Genomic DNA, 25,822 nt, shown 5'->3' with positions numbered 1-25,822 from the left:
ATATTACACATAGGACCTCTGTCCTCTTCAAGGTAAGCTCCCTAAGTTTTTCTTAGGTTTGCCCTTGGTATGTTTATGCTGTCCTTTGCAGGCCTAGTGTAGACTTATGTCCTGTTGAGACAGGAGCATAACTCCCTAGTTACGCCCCCCTTATGGCTGGATAGGCGTGTTGCCTGCAGGGTTTGGGTTGCGTGTTGTGTTTTTCCCTCAGAAAAGGAATGTGGAAACATCTCAACGGAGCACCCCTCCCTTCCGGTTGTATGGTGGTGTCCGTCTACACAACACTCGTTCCAGCACAATCGGGCTTCTCCCTTCAGTGGTTAAACGAGCAAAAGGAAATTTTTCCTTTCTCCCTAGGTAAGCATCTTAAGATATTTATATTTAAGATTGCACTAGTATGTTTAACTCTGTTGCAGACGGCCTGCGTGCGAGGATCCGCTTCGTGTCCTCTCCTAAATACGGTTTCTATGGAAACTGAGTGTCTACACCTGTTGAGACAGGTGTTCACTTACATAGGAGTACCAGCAGTCCGGAGTGCTCGCTGCGGACTCGGAGCAGGTTCGGTTGCTCCCTTTTCTGCGGAAAAGGCTTTTTATTTGAGCACCACCTGGTGACACGCTTTCCAGCTGGGGTCTTGATTCTCGGTGTGCGCTCCCCTTTCTGAGGAAAGGGGTTTTTATCTGAGCGCTACTTTGAGACTCTCTTCAAGTCGCCTCATTCTAAGCCTGAGGGCTGAAGCAGCACTTGATGTAGGATCTACACCCAGGCTGTCGAATGTCTCCCCTACAGAGGGTTTGAGCATCCTTCGGTGTTTAACACCTTAGAAAGCCGTCACTTTAGGATCGATTCTCGCTCCCCAGGCCTAGTTCCACTTCCCTTTCTGAGGAAAGGTTTACGAAGTGTCTGAACTAGGAAGCTGCCCTTATTCATTTCGGAGCTTCCCAGAAACTTTCAAGGCAAACAGTGCTCCCCTTTCTGAGGAATGGGTTTGTTAAGGTTAAGAGCTCACGTTCCTCCCTGTGCGCAGGATTGCTGGAACGGACCTGAGCTCCCCTAATCCAGGGTTTCCTTCAGAGCAACTTCCCAGGACTGAGTGCTCCCCCTTCTGAGGAATGGGTTTGTTAAGGTTAAGAGCTCACGTTCCTCCCTGTGCGCAGGATTGCTGGAACGGACCTGAGCTCCCCTAATTCAGGGTTTCCTTCAGAGCAACTTCCCAGGACTGAATGCTTCCTCCCTCCTGAGGGTAGGAATCTACCAGGGACAGACCTTTGAGAGTTATGGACCTGCTACAAGGATGTTGGCGTGCCCCCTTTCCAGGGTTCACTTATAAGAGCACCACTCCTTGGTGGCCAAGTTCTCCTCCCTGTTTCCCAGGGTAGGAGCTTGACCTTCATGCTTCAGGTTTCTACTCTCCAGCCTTTATTCTGGATGTATGCTCCCCTCTATGAAGGGTAACAGTGAGAGCATTCGCTCCTGTTCGGTTGTGCAGCTCCCCTTCTGGGAAGGGTCTTCTATGAGCGCCAACCCACCTTCGTGAGATTGCCAGACCTTCATACAGGTCGCGTGGACCGGGCTGTGCACGCTTCCCCTTTTCATTAAGGGTTCCCTAAAAAGACAGCAGTGCCCCCTTCTGGAGAAGCGATTCTCCCTGTGGATCAGGGTCAGGATTTTTGTCCTCCACTGTCGTCCACTATTGCAGGATGGTCTCAGCTCCATGTTCTTCTCTGTTGACAGATAGCTTGCGAGCTTCTGTCCAGGGGAGGGTTAGTGTGGCAATCCCCTCACCTTCAGGGTTATCCCCTTTCCGTCTCTTCAGACGGCATGGAGCTGATAGTGAAACCCTCTGGGAAAACACTCTCCTTAAATCCGATCATGTCGGTAAGCGTCCCACGCTATGCCTGGGCGTCTTCCAGTTAAAACCACAAGTGTGGTAAGTGCACACACACCTGGGGCACTTCTATAAAATCCACGTGTTGGTAGGTTCCCACCAAGTTTGGGTTCCTCTTTTAAATCCCTTTTTGGTATGGGTCACACGTTTTGCCTTGTTCCCATCTATTGGAGTCGGCTCACAACCCCGGTTCCCTGGGTTCGACTCCTTTGATATCTTAGCTGATGTCTGCTGACCATCCACTATTAGGGCGCGCCACTACTAGTGGCCCTTTGAACGGACCCAGGACAGGTTTCTGCCCTCATATGGGAGCCAGTTCCTGAGGGAACTAGGCCCTATGTTGCGGTAGTTTCTGGTTCTGACAAGTCTAAGTTTCCATCGAAGCTTAGCCGTTTCCCTCAGAAGGAATTACTATAATTCCAAGCCTGAGCTGTGCCCTGGGTTCTACCCAGTCTGGTAAGTGGGTAACAGGTCAGGCCTCTGGCCGGGAGGGGTAACGTTTTGACAGCCGTCACCACGTCCTAGTAGGGGCAATTCCTCTCAGAATTGTTGCTTAGTGCTCGCTGGCTTAGCATGCACTCCCCTCAGCATGGCAGTGTTGGTATACCGTTCCCCAAAAGCGCCCTCTAGAGGACGCAGTGAGAGTTCCCTTCGGAAGGGAACGTCTCAGGTTACGTATGTAACCCTAGTTCCCTGAGAATAGGGAACGAGACACTGCGTCCTCTAGGCTTCTTCGCCATGCTTCGGACGATAAAGCTTCAGACTTTGAAGATGTATTGTGTTGCACGGGCGCCTCTTTATGTTATGGTCGCCCGGTAGTGACGCAACGGCAGCGACTGACGCGCCGCGGTGACGTCATACGCTGGCGCCGGCCATTTCATGTAGTTTTTCTATGCATTCTTCAGACTCGAGGCACGCTGCAGCGTTCCCCAAAAGCGCCCTCTAGAGGACGCAGTGTCTCGTTCCCTATTCTCAGGGAACTAGGGTTACATACGTAACCTGAGACGTTTTGTTTTAGGTAAAAAAAAAAACAGCATTTGCCTGAATGTTTATAGCTCTGGAGTTAAAGCTTTAAAGGGGATTTATAAAAAAAAATAGAAATGTATATGACTATATCACTAATCGAATTATTGGTTTTTAAAACAGTTACTTAGTAATTATTTGTTTTATTCTGCTGTTTATGTAATTAATACTTAAGTGGCACAAGACAAGAAGGAGAAAACAGAGATAGAGCTAATCATGTGGAAGAGTTGATGAATTTTTCATCATCTGCTTTATGCTACTATTTTCCTACTCCTCTCTCTATCTCTCCTTGTCTTTCTCTCTTTATTAGTCTGACATGAGCACATAGCCTAATTAAAATAATAACAAAACACTTGAGCTGACTAGACTGCTCCTGTGTCACCTAGGTATTCGTTTGTGTGTACAGTATCTGTGTGTGTCACTCACAAAGGGAGATTTTCCACTTACAAAAAATGGCTTCTTCTTACCTTTCCTTATTACCAGGCAACACTTGCAAAGTCCCTGATCAAGCACGCATACACACAAGACAAGTCTATTTTGTATGGAAACCTTAAAGGAGTAGTTCACTTTCAGAACAAAAATTTACAGATAATGTACTCACCCCCTTGTCATCCAAGATGGTCATGTCTTTCTTTCTTTAGTCGTAAGGAAATTATGTTTTTTGAGGACAACATTTCAGGATTTCTCTCCATATAATGGACTTCTATGGTGCCCCCGAGTTTGAACTTACAAAATGCAGCTTTAAAGGGCTCTAAATTATCACAGCCGAGGAAATTTTTTTTTTACAATTTATATACTTCTTAACCTCAAATGCTTGTCTTGTCTAACTCTGTGTGTACTCTTGTGTAGAGATTAAAAAGTATATAAATTGTAAATGTTTTTAGAAAATAACCGATCGTTTCTCTAGATAGGACCCTTCTTCCTTGGCTGGGATTGTTTAGAGCCCTTTGAAGCTGCATTTAAACTGCATTTTGGAAGTTCAAACTCGGGGGCACCATAGAAGTCCATTATATGGAGAGAAATCCTGACATGTTTTTCTCAAAAAACATCATTTCTTTATGACTGAAGAAAAAAAGACATGAACATCTTGGATGACAAGGGGGTGAGTGCATTATCTGTACATTTTTGTTCTAAAAGTGAACTACTCCTTTAACTGCAATTTTATTTTTCTTAATCATTACTTTCTATCTCACAGTTGTGAGCTATGAAATCACAGTTATGGGATGGAAAGTCAGAAATGGATTTCTCATAATTGTGACTTTATTTCACAGAATTTTTACTTTTGATAGGCCACAGTGTAAAATGATATCAAATACAACTTTATTTGTCACAACTGCAAATTTATGCTACCCAAGTTTAGAAAAAAATGTTAAAGGAGACCTATTATGCCCCTTTTAAGGGTGTCTAAGGTGTCCCTAGAATGTGCCTGTGAAGTTTCAGTTCAAAATACCCCACAGATCATTTATTACATCATTTTATTACAAAATACCTATTTTGAGTGAAAGCAGAAACAAACTGTTTTTCATGCATGCCTCTTTAAATGCAAATGAGCTGCTGCTCCCCACCCCCTTTTCCAGAATAGGACTGTGCCTTTACAGCTTGTACCTCAGAAACTCTGCCAAAAAAACATCTGTTTTGTTTTGATTATCACGTCTGTTGTGCTGAAATCATGCATTTTAAACCATATTCACGAGTTCCCTCTTACGGATAATAAACTGAACGAAAGGTTGTGCGTATTTGGCGTGCTGTCCGGGAGAGGGCCTCGAGCTCGGTAGTCATTCCCGAGCCCAGGGCTCTCCCCCGCCCAGGGGGAGGGGTCTGAGCTCAGCACTGGCCCGAACCCTATAAGCGCTCCCCCTTAAGGGCTGAAGGTGAGGAAACGGGGTGGAGGAGGGGCGTTAACAAGACAAGAGATGATGAAGGTAGGAATGTTGTGATATTTATAGGGATTTTTCCTATGTTGAATGGATAGGGAGAGTGATCGCTAAGGGTGAATTGGCCGTGTTAATTATCTGTGCGAGCTCCTCCCGAAACTTGTTAATAAAACATCACTTAGTTTAAACTTCTGATATATGGTTTTCTGAGTGCACACATCCAACAGAAAGCGGCTGTCACATGGCATGTGACTACTAAACTAAGTTCTCTTTCATGTCTTATTGTGCTTAACCTGTCAAATACACACAAGTTTATGTTAAAAACACACAGGAGTTACAAAAACAGTCGGTTATGTCTGTGAAGGTAACAGCTGGGAAAGAAATCAAATGTTTATATTAGATCTGTGTGGCAGAAGCGTAATATATAGTAAATAAATAAATAAATCCACTGCTCTCTTGTCTCCTCTGAGGCTGGGACTCTAAATAATGTTCTGTGCTTGTCTGTGCAGCCAACAACAGAACAATTAGCAAGCTTTGCTTGAACATTTGCTATGGCATTAGAACTGGTACACTGTTGTGGCTTGTGAAAACAAAATGACGGGTAATATTGTAATAATATCTCCTTCTAAGATCTTGTTTTTTTTCACATGCTTGCACAAAAAGCCTTAATAAAACAAAAAAAGTTACTGGGTTGTCCTTTTTCATGTTTTCTAGGTTGGTAGATGCAATGGGGACCCGATTATAGCACTTAAACATGGAAAAAGTCAGATTTTCATGATATGTCACCTTTAAGTGTCACACCCCTGGACTTTGAGTTGGTTTCTCCCATCCATTTCCCCCCGCTGTTTTCTGTTACTTGGTTTGTTCCCATCATTGCCAACACCTGTGTTTGTAATCACCTTGGCTGTATCCGAAATCGCCCCCTATACCCTATTCACTATTCCCTACATTAGTCCACTCGTACAGTTCACTTGAAGGAGTGAATGAAAACGAGTGAGTGAATTCGGACACTAAGTGCACCGGAAGGACTGCCACTTTTGCATAGTATTGCTATACTGTTTAACAATCATTTAAAACGGACAGTTCGAGTAGTAAGATTAAAGGATTTATCTTGAACTATGTCAAGGAGTTTATGTATAAACCTTGGTTAAACAATTTAATAATCAATTTACAACAAATTTGTACCTGTGTTGTACGCTGCATTACGCAGTGGACGAGCGCGTTGTAAAATGAACAGATGGATGATTCAGCTGCGGGCGCCATCGTCTGGAGAGACGCGGGAATTCAGTCGGCGCGCGACTCTCACAGTGCATTATGGGTTATCTCTAGCTATTGAGCGTACATCGGTTGTACACTCGTTTTTGCGGTGCATTGTGGGATTGAATGAGTGCACTCGAGAACGTCCACTATGGTTTCGAACACCACTTAAAATGGCTGTCCCCTCAAATAGTGCCCTATTTGAGGGTATAGGGGGCGATTTCGGATACAGCCCTTGTCTATTTAATGTGTGTGCTTTCAATGATGTCTTGTCGATCGTTAAATGTTACCACGCTGTGTTCCTGTATCTGCCTGCTTCCCTTGGATTATTAAATACCTTCACTTTTACCCCGTCGTTGTTCGTGTGTTTAGTGTGTATCGTGACATTAAGGAGTTCAAAATATTATTTTTCAACATTAGTAATAAGAAGAAATGTTATTATCAGCATAATTAAATTATTTCCAAACGACCATGTGACACTGAAGAATGGAGTATTGGATGCTAAAAATTGACTAAAATAGTATATAATAAGGAATAAAACAGTAACAGTAATATTTCCCAAATTACCGTTGCGCTGTATTCTAGATTAAATAAATGCAGCCTTGTTGAGCATAAGAGATTTCTTTCAAACACAGTACATTAAAAATATTTCCAGGCCTCAAACTTTTGAACAATGTATATCTTTATTTCTCACAATGTGACTGTATTCTACTTTTTATTTTTATTTTAAATTTTTTTAGTTATTATTATTATTATTTTTTTACTCTTTCTCACAATTACTAATGTTTCAATTCTTTGATCTCTGAGGAAGAAATATTAACATTAATAAATAATTTAGATTGTTTAGATGGAGGTCACTGCTAAGTTTCAGTCTTTCCGCCAGTACATGAATATTGGCCTTTTGCCTTCAAAGGTCACATGGGCCTTTTTTTGCCCTTCCTCCTCTTTCTTTCCCGGTCTCCAGCACATTGCTTTGACAGTTATGTTAGTAATCTTGACACAGACCACTACCGCTGCCACTTCCAGATGCTCCCGTCGGCCTGAACAGATACAGTGCCACACGCGGACACACACACACACACACACACACACACACACACACACACACACACACACACACACACACACACGCATGCACAAATCATAACATCATTTCGACTCTGAAGTGAATGCTTTTATGTTTTTTTTTTTTCGTAGAGGGTTGAGTGTATATTATTGATTACTTTTCATTTTTCAATAAACCACTAAAAGCATCATTTTGGGAGAGATGATCAACCCACTGCAGTGTTCAGACTTGGAGTCAAGAATTGTGGTTAGAGAAAAAGTTGAAGTACTACCTGTTACTCTTGGCAGAGTGACTCATTCTCTATTCATTGCCAACTCACTCTTTCTATCACAGTAGCATCATAGCCTTCATGAGGTGCATATTTTTGTGTTTTTCTTTCAAGATGCACAAGGCTTTTGTTGAAAAAATGGTCAGTCTCAGAGAAAATTCTATATGCTGCTGGAAGGTTGAACCTTACAATTTAGTCTATACATAACCATATTAAAGATGTTATTATTTTTATTATGCACATTATAACATTAAATATTCTATTCTGTTATACTATAATTACATTAAAGAGACTAATGCCCTTGTTGTGTCACTATATACTGCAATTAAAGAAGGTGAAACTATTATTATCCATTCATGTTATTAATTAAACATAATAACCCTGCACAAAGACTGCCTTTTATTGGCTAACAATTTTGAATGGATGTGGGCAGAGTACCTTATGTAACTATTCATGCTCTCTGAAATCTGTTTCAAAATGACAGTCAGAAACTAAATGAGAAAAAGAGATGTTGAAGGCATTAAATTAAGCACATTATAGGTAATGAGTCTCTAAGCCGGAACATAACAGAAAAAGATACGAAAACATATTTTTACAATTTTCCACAGGTGAACATTTCCATGTTTATTATTTTAACAAAATGGGCATGATGTAGTTTCATCATAAATGAAATGAAAAGGACATTTTTAGTAATTTAGCTTAGTACTCAACACACAAAAATCATTTTTAAAACTCTTTATGATTAATCATTGATCAGAATGGTCTTGAAAATACATTAAATAAACCTCTCAGGATCACAGATAGAGAGACCGTATCTGACTAGAAAAACAACCAAGGTATGAAATTAAATCTGGGTTGAAATGAAAAGTTTTAGGCGCCATTAATGTAATGGACATATTGAGCTATTCAGACGTTTGGAAAAGGAGGCAGACAGTTCTTAATGGTTCCCTCACATTCACTCTCTATACTGAGTGTCTGAATAAACACACATTTCTCCACAAATGGAAAAACTATTGATCGGTTTCCCTGACAAAGAGAGGCTTTACACATGTCCTTTCTCTCCACAGTCACTATCCACTGGATCATAAAGTTTTCTCATATATGTTTAATAGTACCTAAACTCTATTTAATTCTAGTAATGTTATTGTTTTTTTTTTAGATAGTAAGTCCATTAAGCATAATAATTCACCTAAAATGAAAATGCTGACTGCTGGATTTTAAGTCATTATTCCCTCAAAATCATGACTATCACGGTAGCTTCCTTTGGCACATGGGCTTCATGAGTGAAGCAGCAATGCCCAATTCACAAACTAATGTTCTTTTGAGTCATATCTATCAATGAATCAGTTTATCCATTGAATGCCTTGTTCATGAAGTGGATTGATCTGATTCTCCGTTTTACTCAATGATCCAGCTGTACAGTAGTTGTTAACAACTCACTTGAGTGGAAAATAATCAGTGAATAATGACTGTTCAGTCTGTTTGTCACTCACACAAAGCCATTGTATGGATTCAACCAGTTGTAAGTTTTTTTTGTTTTGTTTTTTTTTTTAATTAAGATTTATACATCATCTGAAAGCTGAATAAATAAGCTTTCCATTAATGTGTGTAATGGTGTGTTCAGATAGGATAATATTTGGCTGAGATACAACTATTTGAAAATCTGGCATCTGAGGGTGCAAAAAAAATCAAAATATTGAGAAAATCAACTTTAAAGTTGTCCATATGAAGTCCTTAGCGATGCATATTACTAATCAAAAAAGTTTTATATATATTTACGGTAGGAAATTTACTAAATATCTTCATGGAACATGATCTTTACTTAATATCCTAATGATTTTTGGCATTAAAAAATTGATAATTTACACCAATACAATGTATTGTTGGCTATTGCTACAAATATACCCGTGCTACTTAAGACTGGATTTTTGGTTCAGGGTCACAAATATGAATGACCTTCATGATACTTTCACGATAAAAATTAAATTAAAAAAAAAAGTCCATGTCAATATGTGGATAGTTTCTTTCTTCATTGGAACAGATTTGGAGAAATGTAGCATTATCACTTGCTCACCAATAGATCCTCTGCAGTGAATGGGTGCCGTCAGAATGAGTCTATCAGTTAAGGTTTTGTGATTCGAAAAGAGGTTTGTAAGAAATAAATCATTAAAGCATTTTAACTGTAACTTTCCATAATTCATAATAACACTTCCAGTGAAGAAATCCATTCAGATGTTAGAAGTCCTCTTACATCAAAATCCACAAACATATTTGTTTTGAACAGTTTTTGCTCGTAAACATTGAGTAATCAGTGCGTATTTCTCTCCTTTAATTAAAAATAAAGATTCCAAAGGGGTGCTTTTGCAGTGATGCCATAGAAGAACAATTTTTGTTTCCCCAAAGAACCTTTCAGTGAACAGTTCTTAAATGAACCATTTTGAAGAACAGTTTAAAAATCTAAAGAACTTTTTCCAGCTATAAAGAATCTTTTCTGCATTTGAAAGGTTCCATGGATGTTTAAGGTTCTTCATGGAGTGTAGAGAAAGCATTTTTATGCATGCATGTATTTAATGGATACAAGTTAGAAATGTCTTAAAGGTGCTGTAAAAACTGTATTTACCTTGGCATAGTTGAATAATAACAGTTCCGTACATGGACATGACATACATATTAAGTGAGTCTTAAACACTATTGTTTCCTCCTTCTTATATAAAACTGGTGTTTGCAAAAGACCACTGAAAAATAGGCTAATCCTAACATAACAGCAACTATGACGTAATAGTCTCGGGATCATTATTAGTTACGCCCACAACATTTGCATAGCTGAATCATCAGAAGTTCTGCAGGCTATTGTAAAAAACAAAAACAAAGCGAGGACAATAGCGAAAATGGCAGATCACGAAAATAAATGTTATGTTCCAGGTTGTGCAGGAGATGTTAAGTGCAGGAATGGGTTGGTGTCTGTACTGAGAAAGGCACGGAAAACAAATAAAGTGAGCCACTAAAGGGACACAGTTAGCTTCTTGCAAGCGGGAGTCTGTTACATTGCTGTACATAAGATTTCACTTGCCACATAAGCAGAGTAAGGAGAGATGACTGAGCGGACGATGGCGAATGATTTACAGATTCTGAGCATCACTAACAAGCATCTAAACTTGTAAAATATGTGGTAAGTACTGCCGCTGTAGTATAATGTTACACAGAGCTCGGCAATCGCAAATCAAAAGTGAAAGCAAAATGATCATGCATTCAAAATGGCAGTTTCAACGACCCGCATATTAATAGCGACTCGGGCTCCATGATTAAATATATATTTTCCTCCATGTGTTTCCTTCCTGCTGTGCTGCTAAATAAGCCACTCTGTGAGACAGCAAATCAGAGCAGAGCTCATCACTATTATTCATAAACCTTCCAAATAAGGTAATAACAGACCATTTCATTCTAGGGACAAACTCTAGGGTTGTAAATGGACCTGTAAAACTGTTTCTGGAGAATTTTTGCCCTTTCCTATGTCATATACCTTCTATGTAGATATCAGAGAACAATTTAAAATATTGTATCAATGCATTCTATGGCACCTTTAATGATGGTTATTACAAAGATGCAGCTTTTTGCTTTAAAATACAATAACTCACGGGCTGATTTGTGGATTATTTTGATGTTTTAATCAGCTGTTTGAGCTCTTGTTCTGACGGCACCCATTCACTGCAAAGGATCCATTGATAAACAAGTGATGTAATGCTAAATTTCACCAAATCTGTTCAGAGTAAAAAACTATTCCTTTAAAGCTCAAGTTCAGTTTATAACCCCTGATAGTTGTAATGTACAAGAGTGACAAATCTGTTATTCTTAATTTTTCCTTTTGTGTTCACAGATAAAATAAATCAAGACAAGTTTGGAACGACAAAAGGGTGAGTCCAAGATTAATTTTTATTATTGGGTGCATTAATCCTTTCATAGCTTTAATGACAGGAAGCATAGCTACTCAAAAAGAGCCAGGAGTCAGGTTTCCTCCTAACATGTCATATCACAAGCTACGAGAATTTTACTCTAGCAATCAGCGTTTACTTTGACACTGAAAAGCCGCACCAATAGCTCTGTTGCAGTCTAAAGACGGACCCTCGGTAAGAGGATGGCGTCAAGGTCATTTGAGGGTAACGGGGTACACTGACAGTGCGCGCTCCCCAAAGGAAGCCATATTTTGCACAATAATGCTGTTGATAAAACAGCATCAAATTTCCAAAGCAATGGCGTTACGGCAGTGGTGTAATGGATAGTAAATTATACATTATGTGCTATTTCGGTCTCCCGCTTTCATACTAAACCCATTACAAAACGACAGTGCGGATCCCTCTGCAAGAACGCCCATCAGCCTTGACAAAACACTGCTATACCGGCAAGCACACCGTCAGTGACGCGGATAATAAACGAATGATGCGAGCTGTTGTCCCTGGCAATAGGAATACTGCTGCTACACGTGCCTGTAACGCCGCAATAATACACATCCACTCGCGGTGCACAAGTGAGGTAATAAAGCATAATAATGTGTTTGGAAGAAAAGGGAACGGTCCGCTTTTAACGGGATACAATTATAGACCGAAAGTGCAGCGTCGATAAGATATTTTGTGGCAATGGGGGCGAGAGGGAACACACAGTACTATTGATCCCTGCACTAATGGGGCGCCCGGATGTGTTTGTATTCCATTCAAGAATTGTAAAATTAAAAGCCACTCTTATATAGATGGTTATTTATGACATAATAATAATAGTTTCCTACAGCAGATGTCCTATTCTTAGTTACTAAACCAAATAAACAGACTTATCAGTTAATGCAGTAAACATAAGTACGCATCGTTTTAACTACCTGATAGCTCAGCATGCTCTCCTGGTCGCTGTTTTCGGCAGGCATGGTTAACTCCAGTTTAAAGGTGCGTCGATTGCAGCTTCCACTAAAAGAATACAGCAACGCGGATCAGATTCGCAGTTCCCGTTGAGAAACTCCAGATCACTTGATGCATACACGGTTAGACATGAAGCACTCTTAATCCCTTCTCAAACTAACATTGACATCTACACGCGCATTCACGCTGTCTATACTTTAATGCTGTTGTTAGGCTCTCCAGGACTTGGAAAGAGGTACTGTGGCAGCATCATATGCCGTTCAGCCAATCAGAGAGCTCGAAATGGGACTGTTGCTGAAGCTGTAATTCGATTGATGCGGTTTTGCACCTATACAGGAAAGTGCCAGAAATAGTTTAGGCTATAGGGGCTGTACAAGTCATGAGAGCGAAAATAATGTGAGCAGCATCTCAAGTGAAGTTTACATGAGGTCATGTCGTATAGTGATACGCGAGTTATTAAAGAAAAAATCATGATTTAGTGACTACTTTCAAATGTTGTTATCAAGGCTACTCGCTGAAATTTCATTCAGTTATTTTTGCTCTACAAATATGTCTACATACGTAAAATCATTATTTAATTAAATAAAGCAATTTAGCATTACTTTCCCTTTGTCTGCCATGGGAAATACATGTAAAGACATATAACACCATAGTGTTTTAAATTCCTGTTTCACATGAAGCGTAAACTAAGATCATCCAACTCATAATCCTGAGTCATAAATTTTGTTTAAACCACAGCATACATTGCCATCTAGTGGCTTTTCATATGTACAGGCAGTCATAGACTAACTTCATTTCAAGGACAGTGTTGGGGAAAGTTATGCATTACAATATTGCGTTACTCTCTAAAAAGTAACATTATTTACCCAACTACCAAAAATAGGTCTTTCACTTTAAGTTCTCTGGATGTCAATTTATTTTACTTTTAGGCTAACAGTTTGATATGTAAATAGATAGAATAAATTTATTTGTCTTACCTGTGTTATTTTCCACTTTCTTTTCCATTCTTCATGTTTTCTTGGCTGCATTCATCACTCTATAACACACTTTTAGAGCAACCTAATTGTAGCCTATGTTCAATTATACTGAAGGGTATAATATTTTTGATGTTATCACAGCCTAACTGCTAAAAACACTCATGATTTGATGGCATCTTTAATTACAGAAGCCACTCTTATTTTCTTTTTCCAAAAATGAAAGTTACTAAATTTTAACATTAACTTAATCATACAATTAATTCAAATCTATTACATGTACAATTTAGTCATTTAGCAGATGCTAAATCAACAAAATCAAAATCAACAAAAGAGCAATGATATGGAAGTGATATGACAAGTCTCAGTTAGCCTTACGCAGTATATGTGGTAATGTTTTTTTTTTTGCTAATTATATAATAAATAGAAAACAGATAGAATAGAAAATGAATAGAGCAAGTTCAGAGGCCTTTTTGTTTAATATATAATAAATAGAAAACAAATAAAAAGAATGCAAAAATAGACGTCCTCCGACGTCGGTCAGCGAATGTCAAAAAAAGGACCAAATGCGGACGTCCCCAAAACATCCGTCAGTGAACGTTACAAAGCGGACCAAATCCGGACGTCCTCCGAACGTTACAAAGCGGACGTCCCCAAAACGTCCGCCAGCGAACACGTTACAAAGCGGACGTCCCCAAAACGTCCGTCAGCGAACGTTACAAAGCGGACCAAATCCGGACGTCCTCTAAACGTTACAAAGCGGACGTCCCCAAAACGTCCGCCAGCGAACGTTGCAAAGCGGACCAAATCCGGACGTCCTCTAAACGTTACAAAGCGGACGTCCCCAAAACGTCCGTCAGAGAACGTTACAAAGCGGACCAAATCCGGACGTCCTCCGAACGTTACAAAGCGGACGTCCCCAAAACGTCCGTCAGCGAACGTTACAAAGCGGACCAAATCCGGACGTCCTCCGAACGTTACAAAGCGGACGTCCCCAAAACGTCCGCCAGCGAACCTTACAAAGCGGACCAAATCCGGACATCCCCAAAACGTCCGTCAGCGAACGTTATTAAGCGGACGTACTGCGGATCTAAACGGAAGTTCGCAAAGTCCGGGGGATGTCCCCTGTTTGCTGGGTAGCTGCTTTTTCTGAGTAATGAGTTATGCAGGGGAGGTTCAACACTCTTCAGCAATAAATAAAAACAAACAAACAATTAAGTTCAAATGCTAGTTTATCTAAAGTTATTTTGATTATTAGTATAGAGGAAACGATCATCAAAGCTCATCAGCACAGGCATTGGTTAATAACATGTAATTAAATACATAAAGGATATAGCGCACAGATTCTATACTTCCGATTTCTGTCAACATAGGGACAGGAGACTTGTCGGTGAATAAATGGGAAAATAACTGTCGTTACTTATTTGAAAAAGTAACTTCTTGTAAATTAAGTAATGCGTACTTTACTAGTTACTTGGGGGAAAAGTAAGCTGACTATGTAACTTGCGTTACTTGTAATGCGTTACCTCCCACACTGAGGACAGCTAATCACAAATAAACATAAATATTTTAGAGGCAACCCACGCAGTGTCTATTGGGGAAGTTTAATCATGCATTTGATAGCCTAAATAGTGATGTGCATGTTATTGTGTTATTTTTGGCCAGGCTAAAAGATCACGTAGACATGACAATTGATATGACGCTTAAACAATCAATCTGTTATGGAACATATCCAGGTGCCTTTCAAAGCGACTGTGATACTTTTAATAGACAAAATATCATTAGCCCATTTATGTTAGCTAGCTAATTGTTGTGATTGTGCTGCCCGAGGAGATCCCTATATAATGAGGCTGTTGTACTCAACCCCCCAGACATTTCTGAAACAGTCTAGCCTATATTTAGCGCTGATGTGCGTAATAGTTTAGAAGACTATTGGTCTTTAATGTATAGAGCCGAAAGAGTATAATAAAGGAGTGCTAATTGAATATTTCATAAAAGTGCCTTTGCTTAAGCATGGTCTGAATATTGTAAAATTGAATGTTCCTCTGTGTACAAATGTAGCATTGCGCTTTCCGGCTGGGTTGCAGCACGGCGTCATCCGTTTCCAGGAAACAGTTGTTAGGGGTGATGTAAACAGCAGGCTGGAGCTGGAATGTGTGCAGTGCGCATGTGCTGAACGAGCGTTTCTCCGCAGCTCTACCGGGCTGGCTGGGCGCACCGGTGACCTTATCGATTTCAACAGACGGCTTCTGGCGGGTGTGAGATCCAGAGGTAAACGTCGCAATCCAGGTGAGTTTGCTCAGGTTCTCAAGATCAGTGTGGTGGACGGGCCTGCGGAGCATGTGTTTTTGTTATTTTTTAAGTTTTTATAATGTCAAGTGAATCAAACCAGTGAACTGAGTTTTAAATTAAATATTGTGATGTGATTCTGTATTTACTCAGTGCTGTTCTACTGAGCTAGGGAGGCATGTGCATTGAATTGTTTTGTGTTGAATCCAAGCATGAGTTTTTGTGTAAAGTCGTTTCCAGGCACTCATAAATGATAGTGTTCAACTATTGATGCATTGTACGTGCGGCTTTCACTCCTCATGGTTATTATTGTAACCGAGAGCAGTCACCTGTCCAGTTTAATGTGTATTCGTGTGTGAGAGAGTTAAAGAATGAACAATGTGCATTAATCTTATTCTGACCCTTAGGTTAAAAAGGGAAAGGCTGAATCTTATGAGTGATGTGAAAGTTAACTCAAACATGCACCAACATATGCAAGGTACAGTATATACACACTTTATACTTACACACAAGTTTTCATTATTTTACCTAACATACACACACAGATACCTTAGAAGCTAAAAGTAAAAGTTTTGAGTCAGCATTTTTTAAAAGAAATTAATAATTCAGCAAGTGAGGGTAAAGAAATTTTAAATATTACAAAAGATTACTGTTTCAAATAAATACTGTTCTTTTGAAGTTTTGTGTTCATCTAAGAATCTGAAAAATGTATATAAAATAGTTTTTTTTATTTCAGTTCTGATGCTCTTTCACAATATTATAGTTTTACTGTAGTTTTTGATGAAATAAACCATCTAAATGATGATTAAAAAAGCATTTTTGCAAATCCTGGTCATTTACCGTAGAAATAAGATGTTTTTAAATGTTTATGACAGTTATAGCGCTAGTTGTGGTCCAATCTCCCTAAAACTTTGCATGCTTGTTTAGAATCACCTGTCGCATGTGCGCACCTTTTTGTGAAGTTTTGAGCTTTTGTTTAGGATTTAGGCGGGGTTTGAGCATTTTTGGAAAGGCCCCTTTCCTAAATGACCCTGTTATAGCTTCCCAAAGGGTAAATTTATTTTTTTTGATAATTATCAACCTAGAGAGGCCAGAAAATTGGCCTGCAGTGTTTTTTCCAGATTAAGCGAAAAACCTAGGACTAGTTTGCAAAAGTAGGTTTTTTATATATATCGTGCATATGTGTGAAAAGCCGTGCAATATACAATAGTTTATGCCCTTGGAAAATGTGATATTGCCCCCCAATGGTTAATTTCTCACAGAGCTTTAGTTTTAGTCAAACAGGCCCACCGAGTTCAAATAGTCTCACAGAGTTTTGTTCTGATCGACCTCCGTTAAGCTTTTCTAATAGGTGCTCAAATTTCAAAGCTCAAAGATTTTCATGTCGACAGGACAAACGGGTGTGTAGTTATGTTTTTATGTTTTTTTTCCTCTTATAACACGACCAAGTGGCCGAGTTCTTCGACTTTTCTCACATGACCTTAGATTGAGCTCTTACATGCGCATTGAGAGTTTTGCAAAATCTCATTCCATTTAAAAGTTATAGCTGTTTTAGTAAAAAGTGGCCCTGACCCCTTCAAACGTTTTGGCGTCTCTTTGTGACGGAGGGTCGAAAGTTCAAACTACATTTTTTATAATGTTTGATATTCACTCTCCAGAGAATCTTCCTGCACTGGTTTGGTTCTGATCAGGCAAAAAACTAGGACAAGTTTACAAAAGTAGTTTTTCCAAAAAATGCAAAATACTTAAAAAATTTGCCGAACAAACAAATCCAATGATTCCAGCGACTTTCGGTTTGGTCTGCCCGAACAGTTTTACGTGGAGATTGCTGATCCTTGGCCATCCTAACAGTTACAGCAGGGTACCCCTGAAAGATCTTAAACATATGAACAGTAGTGTGTATCAGTGAGGCACTCTCATCGTGATTTTTAAACTGAAATATTAATATTAATAACCTACTATTAATAACCTACACCTCAAATAACCATCAACCCTGTTATTTTTGTATTTATTTATTTATTTATTTATTTCAGCATTGTTGTAAAGCATTTCTATGTGCTGTATGTCACAGTGCCACCTTTGGAAGGAAGAGCTCGCTGTAATTATGTAAATCTGCCTATGATTAATGGAGACAGACTGAAGACAGCTAAAACTCTAGTGGACAAGGCAATAAAGGTTAGGCTTTTAAAATCCTAATAAATCATAGTAGAAGCAGTGCATGGAAGAACTCCAAATGATCTTTAATTAAAAGAAAATAATGATGACATTGAGATCTCAGTGAACATACACTGTCTATTTTGTTCATTCTTATGTAGGAAAAGAAAGTGTTCTCTGTGCATGGTCCATATCCTGTAATTCGCGCGGGCCTACGTGCAAGAGGATGGGTGGAGCGGCGACTACCACGGCCCTCTGTTCCACGGCCCCGTCGACATGATCTTGAAACAGAAGCCACAGATGATGGTGACAGCAGTGATGATGATGGTGAGAGTATCTGACAGAACCAAGACCCTTTCCATCACTCTGTCTAGACACATGATAAGGCTGTTCAGTTTCTGTGTGTGTGCGGGTTTACTTAGCTATACACAGGGGACAAAACTGTACCCAGACGTTACTTATTTCTGACACAACCTTCTGTTAGGCATATCAGCTTTGTCTCGCACACTTTTGCCAATCAGCAATACACTTAGGACTCCTGTTTCTACCCCCTGGAAGTAATTATATTACTTTGTAAATTTTTTTTAAAGAAGTTGCTATTTTTATTTAGCTAGGACACATTAAGTTGATCAAACGTGACAGTGAAGACATTTACAATGTTAAATCTAAACCTATAAATCTATATAAAAAAATTAAACTCAACTTTTTATTCATGAAAGAATTCTGAAAAAAGAATGGTTTTCACAGTTATTTTTAATATTGATAAAAATAAATGTTTCTTGAGCACCAAATCAGCATATTAGAATGCTTACTGAAGGGTCATGAGACACTGAAGACTGTCTGCTGAAAATTCAGCTTTACCATCACAGGAATAAATTACATTTTAAAATACACTACCAGTCAAAAGTTTTTGAACAGTAAGATTTTTATGTTTTTTAGTCTGTTACCAAGCCTGCATATATTCAATTCGATCCAAAGTACAGCAAAAACAGTACAATTTTGAAATATTTTTACTATTTAAAATAACCATTTTCTATTGGAATATATTTTAAAATGTAATATATTCCTGTGATTTCAAAGCGGATTTTTAGCAACATTACTCCAGTCACATGATCCTTCAGAAATCATTCTAATATTCAGATTTTCTGCTAAAAAAAACATTTATTATTATTATTATTATGTTGAAAACAGCTGAGTAGTCTTTTTTACAGGTTTCTGAAAAATATAAATAGAAAAATATGATTAGAAAGTTCAGAAGAACAGCATTTATCTGAAACAGAAATCTTTTGTAACATTATAAATGTCTTTATCATCACTTTTGATCAATTTAAAACATCCTCGCTAAACTAAAGTTCAAATTTTTATAATTTTTAAAAGAGATAAATGCTGATCATTTTTTTAATCAAACAATCCTGAAAAAATGTACTCATTGTACTTTTACAAATGTACTTTTTAATATTGGTAATAATAATAATAATATAGTAATAATTAATAATAAAATGTTTCTTGAACAGCAAATCATAATTTCTGAACTGACACTGAAGACTGGAGAAATTATGCTATAAATTACATTTTAAAATATATTTGCAGTTGGTAGGCAGAAGAAAATTCTTTAAAAAACTTTAAGATATCTTACTCTTCAAAAACTTTTGACTGGTAGTGTACATTTTTTTTATTATAATAATAGTTTACAATATTACAGTTTTTACTGTATTTTTAATCAAATAAACAAGAGTAAAAAGAGACACAAGAGACTTCTTTCAAAAACATTAATGAATCTTACCAACGCTAAATTTTTAAATAACAAAATAACAGTTTAAACACGTGTGTGTGTGTGTGTGTGTGTGTGTGTGTGTAATACACTGTAAATGCTATGCTTGGAGCATCCTGAGTAACTGTTTAGTTAATGACCCACTGTAATCTAAAGCTTGATATGATAGTTTAAGTAGCTAACCTGACACCACTCATTCCAACAAGCAGATGTCAGCGACATAGATCACTCATTCGGTCCCTTGACTACTGTCACACAAACTTCTCTGTTTCTTTATGCAGACTTAGGAGAGGAGGGAGAGAGGGACGATGAGGCAGATGATCTGTACGACCTAATGGTACGCTTAGAAGCTATGGAATTCCATTTCAATGACAGTTGCCATAGCAGCTAAGTTGAATGTGATTTGTCAACAGTGGACAGTCTCTGATTCTTATTCTAAATCCCTAGTCACGTTTGGTTCGCAATGAGACTCCATATTTCTACTGGACAACAAGGAGGGATTCAATCGACTGTCGATCTTTACGTAAAGACCAGATGACCAATCATTACGCAAAGGCCGGATCCTTCACTACCAAGGTTCATCACAAATTTGACAACTGAAGCTTTTGAAACTACATTTCTTCTATATAAAATCTTTTTCTCTTTCTTATTTTTAGGTTGGTTTGTGTATGAATTTGAAAAATTTGCAGTGGTTTGATGCAGCAGATCCTGATACATTCTTCCCACGCTGCTACAGACTGGGGGCGGAAGATGATAAACATGCTTTTATTGGTCAGTGCTCTTAATCCTTATTGTCCCCCATCGGCTACTTGTTTTCTTTTCATTTAACGTGATTATGTTGGCCCAAAGTGATTTACACCACTTGAACTGGACTGTCTCCCTGGAGAGATTGGGTGTTAAATGTGTTGCTCACAGGCACAATTGTGACATATATTCTCTGTAACTGTTCACAGTTTGCCCTATCCTTGGATTGAACCTGCAATATTTCTGTTATCAGATTTTATCCTCTGCAAGAAATTTGTTTGTTACCCTGGACCACAAAAGCAGTCATAAGGGTCAATTTTTTAAGGGTCAAATCTGGAATCTGAGGGTGCAAAAAAATCTAAATATTAGGAAAATCGCCATTTAATTAAGTTGTCCTAAACTTCTTAGCAATGCATATTACTATTCAAAAATTAAGTTTTGATATATTTATGGTAGGAAATTTACAAAATATCTTCTCTTTACTTAATATCCTAATGATTTTTGGCATAAAAGAAAATTTTTACCCATATATTGTTGGCCATTGCTGCAAATATACCTGTGCTAGTACTATTGATGGTTTTGTGGTCTAGGGTCACATTTTGCTCTGTTTCTTTACAGAGGACTTCAGACGGACTGCATGCACAAGTCTACTGTTGTATGTTTTGGAGAAGTATGGAGGGGATTCAGAGTGGGAGAGAACTGGAGAGGTGCATAATGCTAAATCTCATGGTATGAGACACACTTACATACACAGAACCACATTAGAATTCAAACATATTCACATATCTTCCTTCCTTTGTAGGTCTGAGCAAGTCACGTAAACAGCATGCCAATGAGAGGGTTGGAACCTCAATAATTGACAATGCATTGCAAGTATGTCAGGAGTATCTAAACGGTTTAGAACACTGTGACATAGACATCACTTTGGAAACAACCCCTATTCTCTCAGAGCAACAGTGGAAGGTGTTTCTTCAGAATTATTATTTAGTTATTCAGTGAGTATGATTTTTAAAATTATTATTATTTATAGTGTACTTAAAGTATCATGAAATAATCCAAACCCATAAAACCTTTGTTCATCTTCAGAACACAATTTAAGATATTTTTGATGAAATCCAAGAACTTTCTGACTCTGCATAGACAGCAATGCAACTAAAATGTTCAAGGCCCAGAAACGTGGTAAGGACAATTGATAAAGTAGTCTATGCGATGTTGATGAAAGTTGATTAAATAGAGAAGAAATTACTGAATAAAGTCTTTGCACACAAAAAGTATTCTCGTAGCTTCATAACATTATGGTTGGGCCACTGATGTTACATGGACTTTTTTAACAATGTTATTACTACCTTTCTGGGCCTAGGAATGTTTCAGTTGCATTGCTGTTTATGCAGGGTGAGAAAGCTCTCGGACTTCATCAAAAATATCTTAATTTGTGTTCTAAAGATGAACAAAGGTCTTTGGGGTTTGGAACGACATGAGGTTGAGTACTTAATAACTGAATTTTCATTTTTGGGTGAACTATCCATATGCTATGCTATTTTTTTTCTTTGCAGTGAAGGACTGAAGATAGAGGGCTGTGAAGATTACGTGGAGCGTTGTAAATGCATGCTGGAGCAGATGCGTCATGTTTGCCCTCAGATGGAGACTGATGGACTCTGCAACATCTGGATCATTAAACCTGGGGCTAAGTCACGAGGCAGAGGTGAGGTTGTAAAAAATGAAGGAAAGTGATGTAAAATACATCAAAACTATTTAATTTACTGTGGACTTTACTGTTGTAGGTATAATATGCATGAACAAACTGGATGAGATATTGAGTTTAGTAGATACAGACCACGGCATCATGAAGGATAGTAAGTGGGTGGTACAGAAGTACTTGGAGCGGCCTCTCCTCGTGCATGACACTAAGTTTGATGTAAGACAGTGGTTCTTGGTCACAGACTGGAACCCTCTTACCATGTGGTTCTACCGTGAGTGCTACCTCCGCTTTTCTACCCAACCTTACTCCACTCATACATTGGACAGGTGAGATACAAATGGCAAACATTACAGGAATAGTTCATCCAAAAATGAAAACATTTATATTGTTGTTAAAAACTTGTATGACTTGTTTTTTTCTGTCAAGCACAACAAAAGACAACTTTTTTTGTCAATACAGTGAACGCCAATGAAGTCCAGTGTTGATTTGGACTGCACTGACTTTCATTGTAAGGGCAAAAACTGTTGAAATTCTGTTATGAAACTCTAGATTGTGCAGGCTGCAGGCCGATGGGTCATCAATGCAAACTGATGACATTCATTCATTTGGCACAAGCTGATTCATGCTACATAGGCAGCCAGTAAGCTTGCTGCTATAGATTTAAATGGCTGATTAACATTCACTAGAGCACTTCGCAGGGCGCTTTCAGAGTTCCTCTGAAACCCTCCACCTCCCCAGCTCCACCTGTATAGATCTGCTACGGGTTATTTTATATGCTACTTGTGCAGCATTTCGTAATTGTGTATTGGCAGTAGCAAGTTCCTGTACTTGTTTTGCAGCAGCAGCAATAATCTACCAAAACAGCAATAACCAACAGCAGCAGCAATTCAACAGCGTAGCAGATCTATTCCGCCAAGACCAAATACATTAACAATTTCATATCTATTACCATGCTAAAATCTTGAGAGTTGTCATGATAGAACTACATTTGTGTTCTATAGAAGAAACAAAGTCATACAGATTTGAAACAACTTGAGGGTGAGTAGTTGAGGATAGAATTTCCATTTTCAGGTTGAACTATTCCTATAAGAGAGATTATTTATTAGGCTTCAATTCATCTTTTTTAAGAATTTTCCATACCTTCCACCCTCAGTTCTGTACATCTTTGCAACAACTCCATCCAGAAGCATTTTCAACCAAGCCCAGATCGCAATCCTTCTCTGCCTGCTGAGTGCATGTGGTCATGTTCACAGTTTCGTTCCTGGTTGGCTGCTTCAGGCCAAGGTGATCTGTGGGAAGGGGTGGTGATTCCAGGTATGCAGAAGGCCGTTATCCAAACTCTCTTGACTGCGCAGGACAGTGTGGAACCTCGCAAAGCAAGTTTTGAGCTCTATGGTGCTGACTTCATGCTGGGACGGGATTTGCGACCTTGGCTTTTGGAGATCAATGCCAGCCCCACCATGGCACCCTCCACAGGAGTCACAGCTCGACTTTGCCCCGCTGTTCAGGAAGACACTTTGCGGGTGGTGCTGGATCGACGTTGTGACCGCTATTCTCACACTGGTGGCTTTCAACTGATATATAAACAGGTAAACATGCAGAATGTCAGGATCACCAAACCAAATTAAAAAAACAACAATAATCATATATGTGACCCTGGACCACAAAACCAGTCATAAGGGTCAATTTTTTGAAATTGAGATTTATACATCATCTATAGGACAATATTTGGCCAAGATACGACTACTTGAAAATCAGGAATCTGAGGGTGCTAAAAAAATCAAAATATTAAGAAGTTGTCCAAATGAAGTTCTTAGCAATTAATATTACTAATCAAAAATTACGTTTTTAATAAAAAAGATATTTTGTAAACTTTTTTATATATTTACGGTAAGAAATTTACAAAATATCTTCATGGAACATGATCTTTACTTAATATCCTAATGATTTTTGGCATAAAAGAAAAATTGATCATTTTGATCCATATAATGCATTAGTAATGCAAATGTAAATAAAAATTAAAAAATAATTAAAATAAAAAAAAAATTCATTTGAAATAGAATTTTTGTAACAATATCTTTAATGTCACTTTATCAATGTAAAGTGTCCTTTCTAAATTAAATTATTAATATTTAATAAAAATAAAAAAGAAATACTGAATCCAAACTTTTAATGGCATTTGATAATTAAACAACTGCTTTTAATTAATTTAAAATTGATACATTTTAAACAATGAGGGTAAAATGTAATTGTCTTGAAAATGTCACACAAAATCTAATAGCTTTTTGGGTCCCAATAACTAACTTTATTTTTTATTTCCAATTATCTGCACCAAAATTAAGCATTTTTATGGTTATCGGTATCAGTCATTTTCAAAACCGATTTTAAAGAAAATTTTTTGTCAGAGCTCTTGTTATTCTTAATTTTGACATTAATTTTCCAGAGATATATATATTGGTCTAAATTATCGGTTATCGGTCTACTTAATCTGTAATAATCGGTATTAGCATCGGCCCTAAAAAAATATATAAAATCATATCATACACAGTCACACTAAAATTTATTCAGACACGTTCAACATTCTCACATTATCAGTTTATTCGCTATAGTTTAGAAAATAGTAATAAAATATGACAAGAAGTCAAGAGTTAAACTGTGTCAGAACAAATTCATCTTGATAATGTCAGATAACTGTGATAGAAAGGTATATAACAAAACATGGTCAGGTCAAAGTGTCAAATCAAATTTTTGGTCCCCATTTTTATCAATTTTACTGGTAGTCCACTGTATGAAGAATTTTTGAGTATAATTTGTCACAGTTTACTTTATTTTGCTATTCTCACTTACATAAACAAACTACTGTATAGTGCACCCGCTAGTAAAAAAATGTCTATAAAGATTTTATATCTGGTGTCTAAATAATTTTTGATTTGACTGTATATAAAATCATAAAAGACACATCAGTCAACCACTATTTTCTATATGCAAAATATATAGTTTTTACTTCTTTAGTTTTTTTTTCTTCTGTCTTCAGGCAGCAGTAGAAGTTCCTCAGTATGTAGGAGTGAATCTTCTGATAGAGGGGACTTCAATCAGGCGTCCTCGAGCCCCTGTTTACAAGCCTCTCATTCAGTCTCACCCTGCTCCATTATTAAAATCCAGCACCCACAAGTCTTCACTCATAAGCAGCCATTGCATTTCTGGTAAAGAAAATCAGTCAGAAGAAGTAAAGAAGGCCTCGCCTACCCTTTCTTCCCGTAAAGTCACGTTAGACAAATCTTTGATCTTTCAACCTAAACTGAGGAAACGTCCCCACAGACTCGTCCTGCCCTCAACCTGCTGTGTCCTTCCTAGCCCAGCAGAACTACATCCCCAAAAGCTCTCACACACACACACCCAGCCTGTTCATTCCCCCACACACAGGACACGCAGCAATCTTCCGTCCCTTTATCGTCCATCCCCATCACTGGATCTAATAAATATACGACCCAGACAAACGCTCACCTCCAATCGCTACAAACATGAAATACACACAGTCAATATATCTTATCCAGTCCTACGCATGCAGAAATACCTGTCGCTAAATCATAGACGGGCCATGGAAACTTTTACAGAGAGAGAAGGCCCAAAGTCATCCTGAGGAACCTTTGGGAGAACATGATTTCATTCAAACAAATGTTTGTGAGTTAATATGACCTAAAAGGAATGAATACGTTTTAGATTGCATCAGTTGTATTGTGAGTTTATCATTCAATGCACTGTATTCAATACACATATACCCTATCAATCTACTGTCAGAAATAAGAAAGAGAACAGGATATTAGTTGAGGAAGAGAATTCTAGCACTTTTTTCCTGAGCACAGTCATTTCTTTTTGTCTGTTATCATTTACAGTTGAGGTCAAACCTTGCAGAA

The 25,822-nt window shown here is 38.2% G+C and overlaps 1 protein-coding gene and 1 long non-coding RNA gene across 2 annotated transcripts in view; both read left to right on the top strand.

Moving 5' to 3' along the window:
• The window catches only part of LOC141346575 (uncharacterized), a 23,593-nt gene extending 7,594 nt beyond the window's left edge, over positions 1–15,999 (top strand). Inside the window, exons 2-4 of the long non-coding RNA XR_012357227.1 lie at positions 11,251–11,287; positions 15,446–15,540; positions 15,948–15,999. This is a non-coding gene — a long non-coding RNA (uncharacterized lncRNA). The remainder of the gene's footprint in view (positions 1–11,250; positions 11,288–15,445; positions 15,541–15,947) is intronic.
• On the top strand, positions 16,000–25,822 carry ttll3 (tubulin tyrosine ligase-like family, member 3). Its single transcript, XM_073851490.1, has 12 exons — positions 16,000–16,018; positions 17,612–17,715; positions 17,856–18,021; positions 19,747–19,802; positions 19,913–20,041; positions 20,122–20,236; positions 20,828–20,938; positions 21,012–21,204; positions 21,763–21,911; positions 21,991–22,234; positions 23,062–23,497; positions 24,943–25,822. The coding sequence occupies exons 1-12, from the start codon at positions 16,000–16,002 to the stop codon at positions 25,546–25,548; spliced, it is 2,328 nt and encodes a 775-aa protein (XP_073707591.1). The 3' UTR covers positions 25,549–25,822.

This window comes from Garra rufa, chromosome 12 (assembly GCF_049309525.1).
Source record: "Garra rufa chromosome 12, GarRuf1.0, whole genome shotgun sequence".
Classification (NCBI taxonomy): Eukaryota; Metazoa; Chordata; class Actinopteri; order Cypriniformes; family Cyprinidae; genus Garra; species Garra rufa.
This window is presented reverse-complemented; position numbering and strand designations above follow the sequence as displayed.

What these genes read in the sequence shown, in the direction of transcription:
- ttll3 (XM_073851490.1), top strand. An exon ending in TGACAGCAGTGATGATGATG is followed by an intron (nt 18,022 to 19,746) that starts GTGAGAGTATCT and finishes TTCTTTATGCAG; the next exon opens with ACTTAGGAGAGGAGGGAGAG. An exon ending in TCCACTCATACATTGGACAG is followed by an intron (nt 22,235 to 23,061) that starts GTGAGATACAAA and finishes TTCCACCCTCAG; the next exon opens with TTCTGTACATCTTTGCAACA.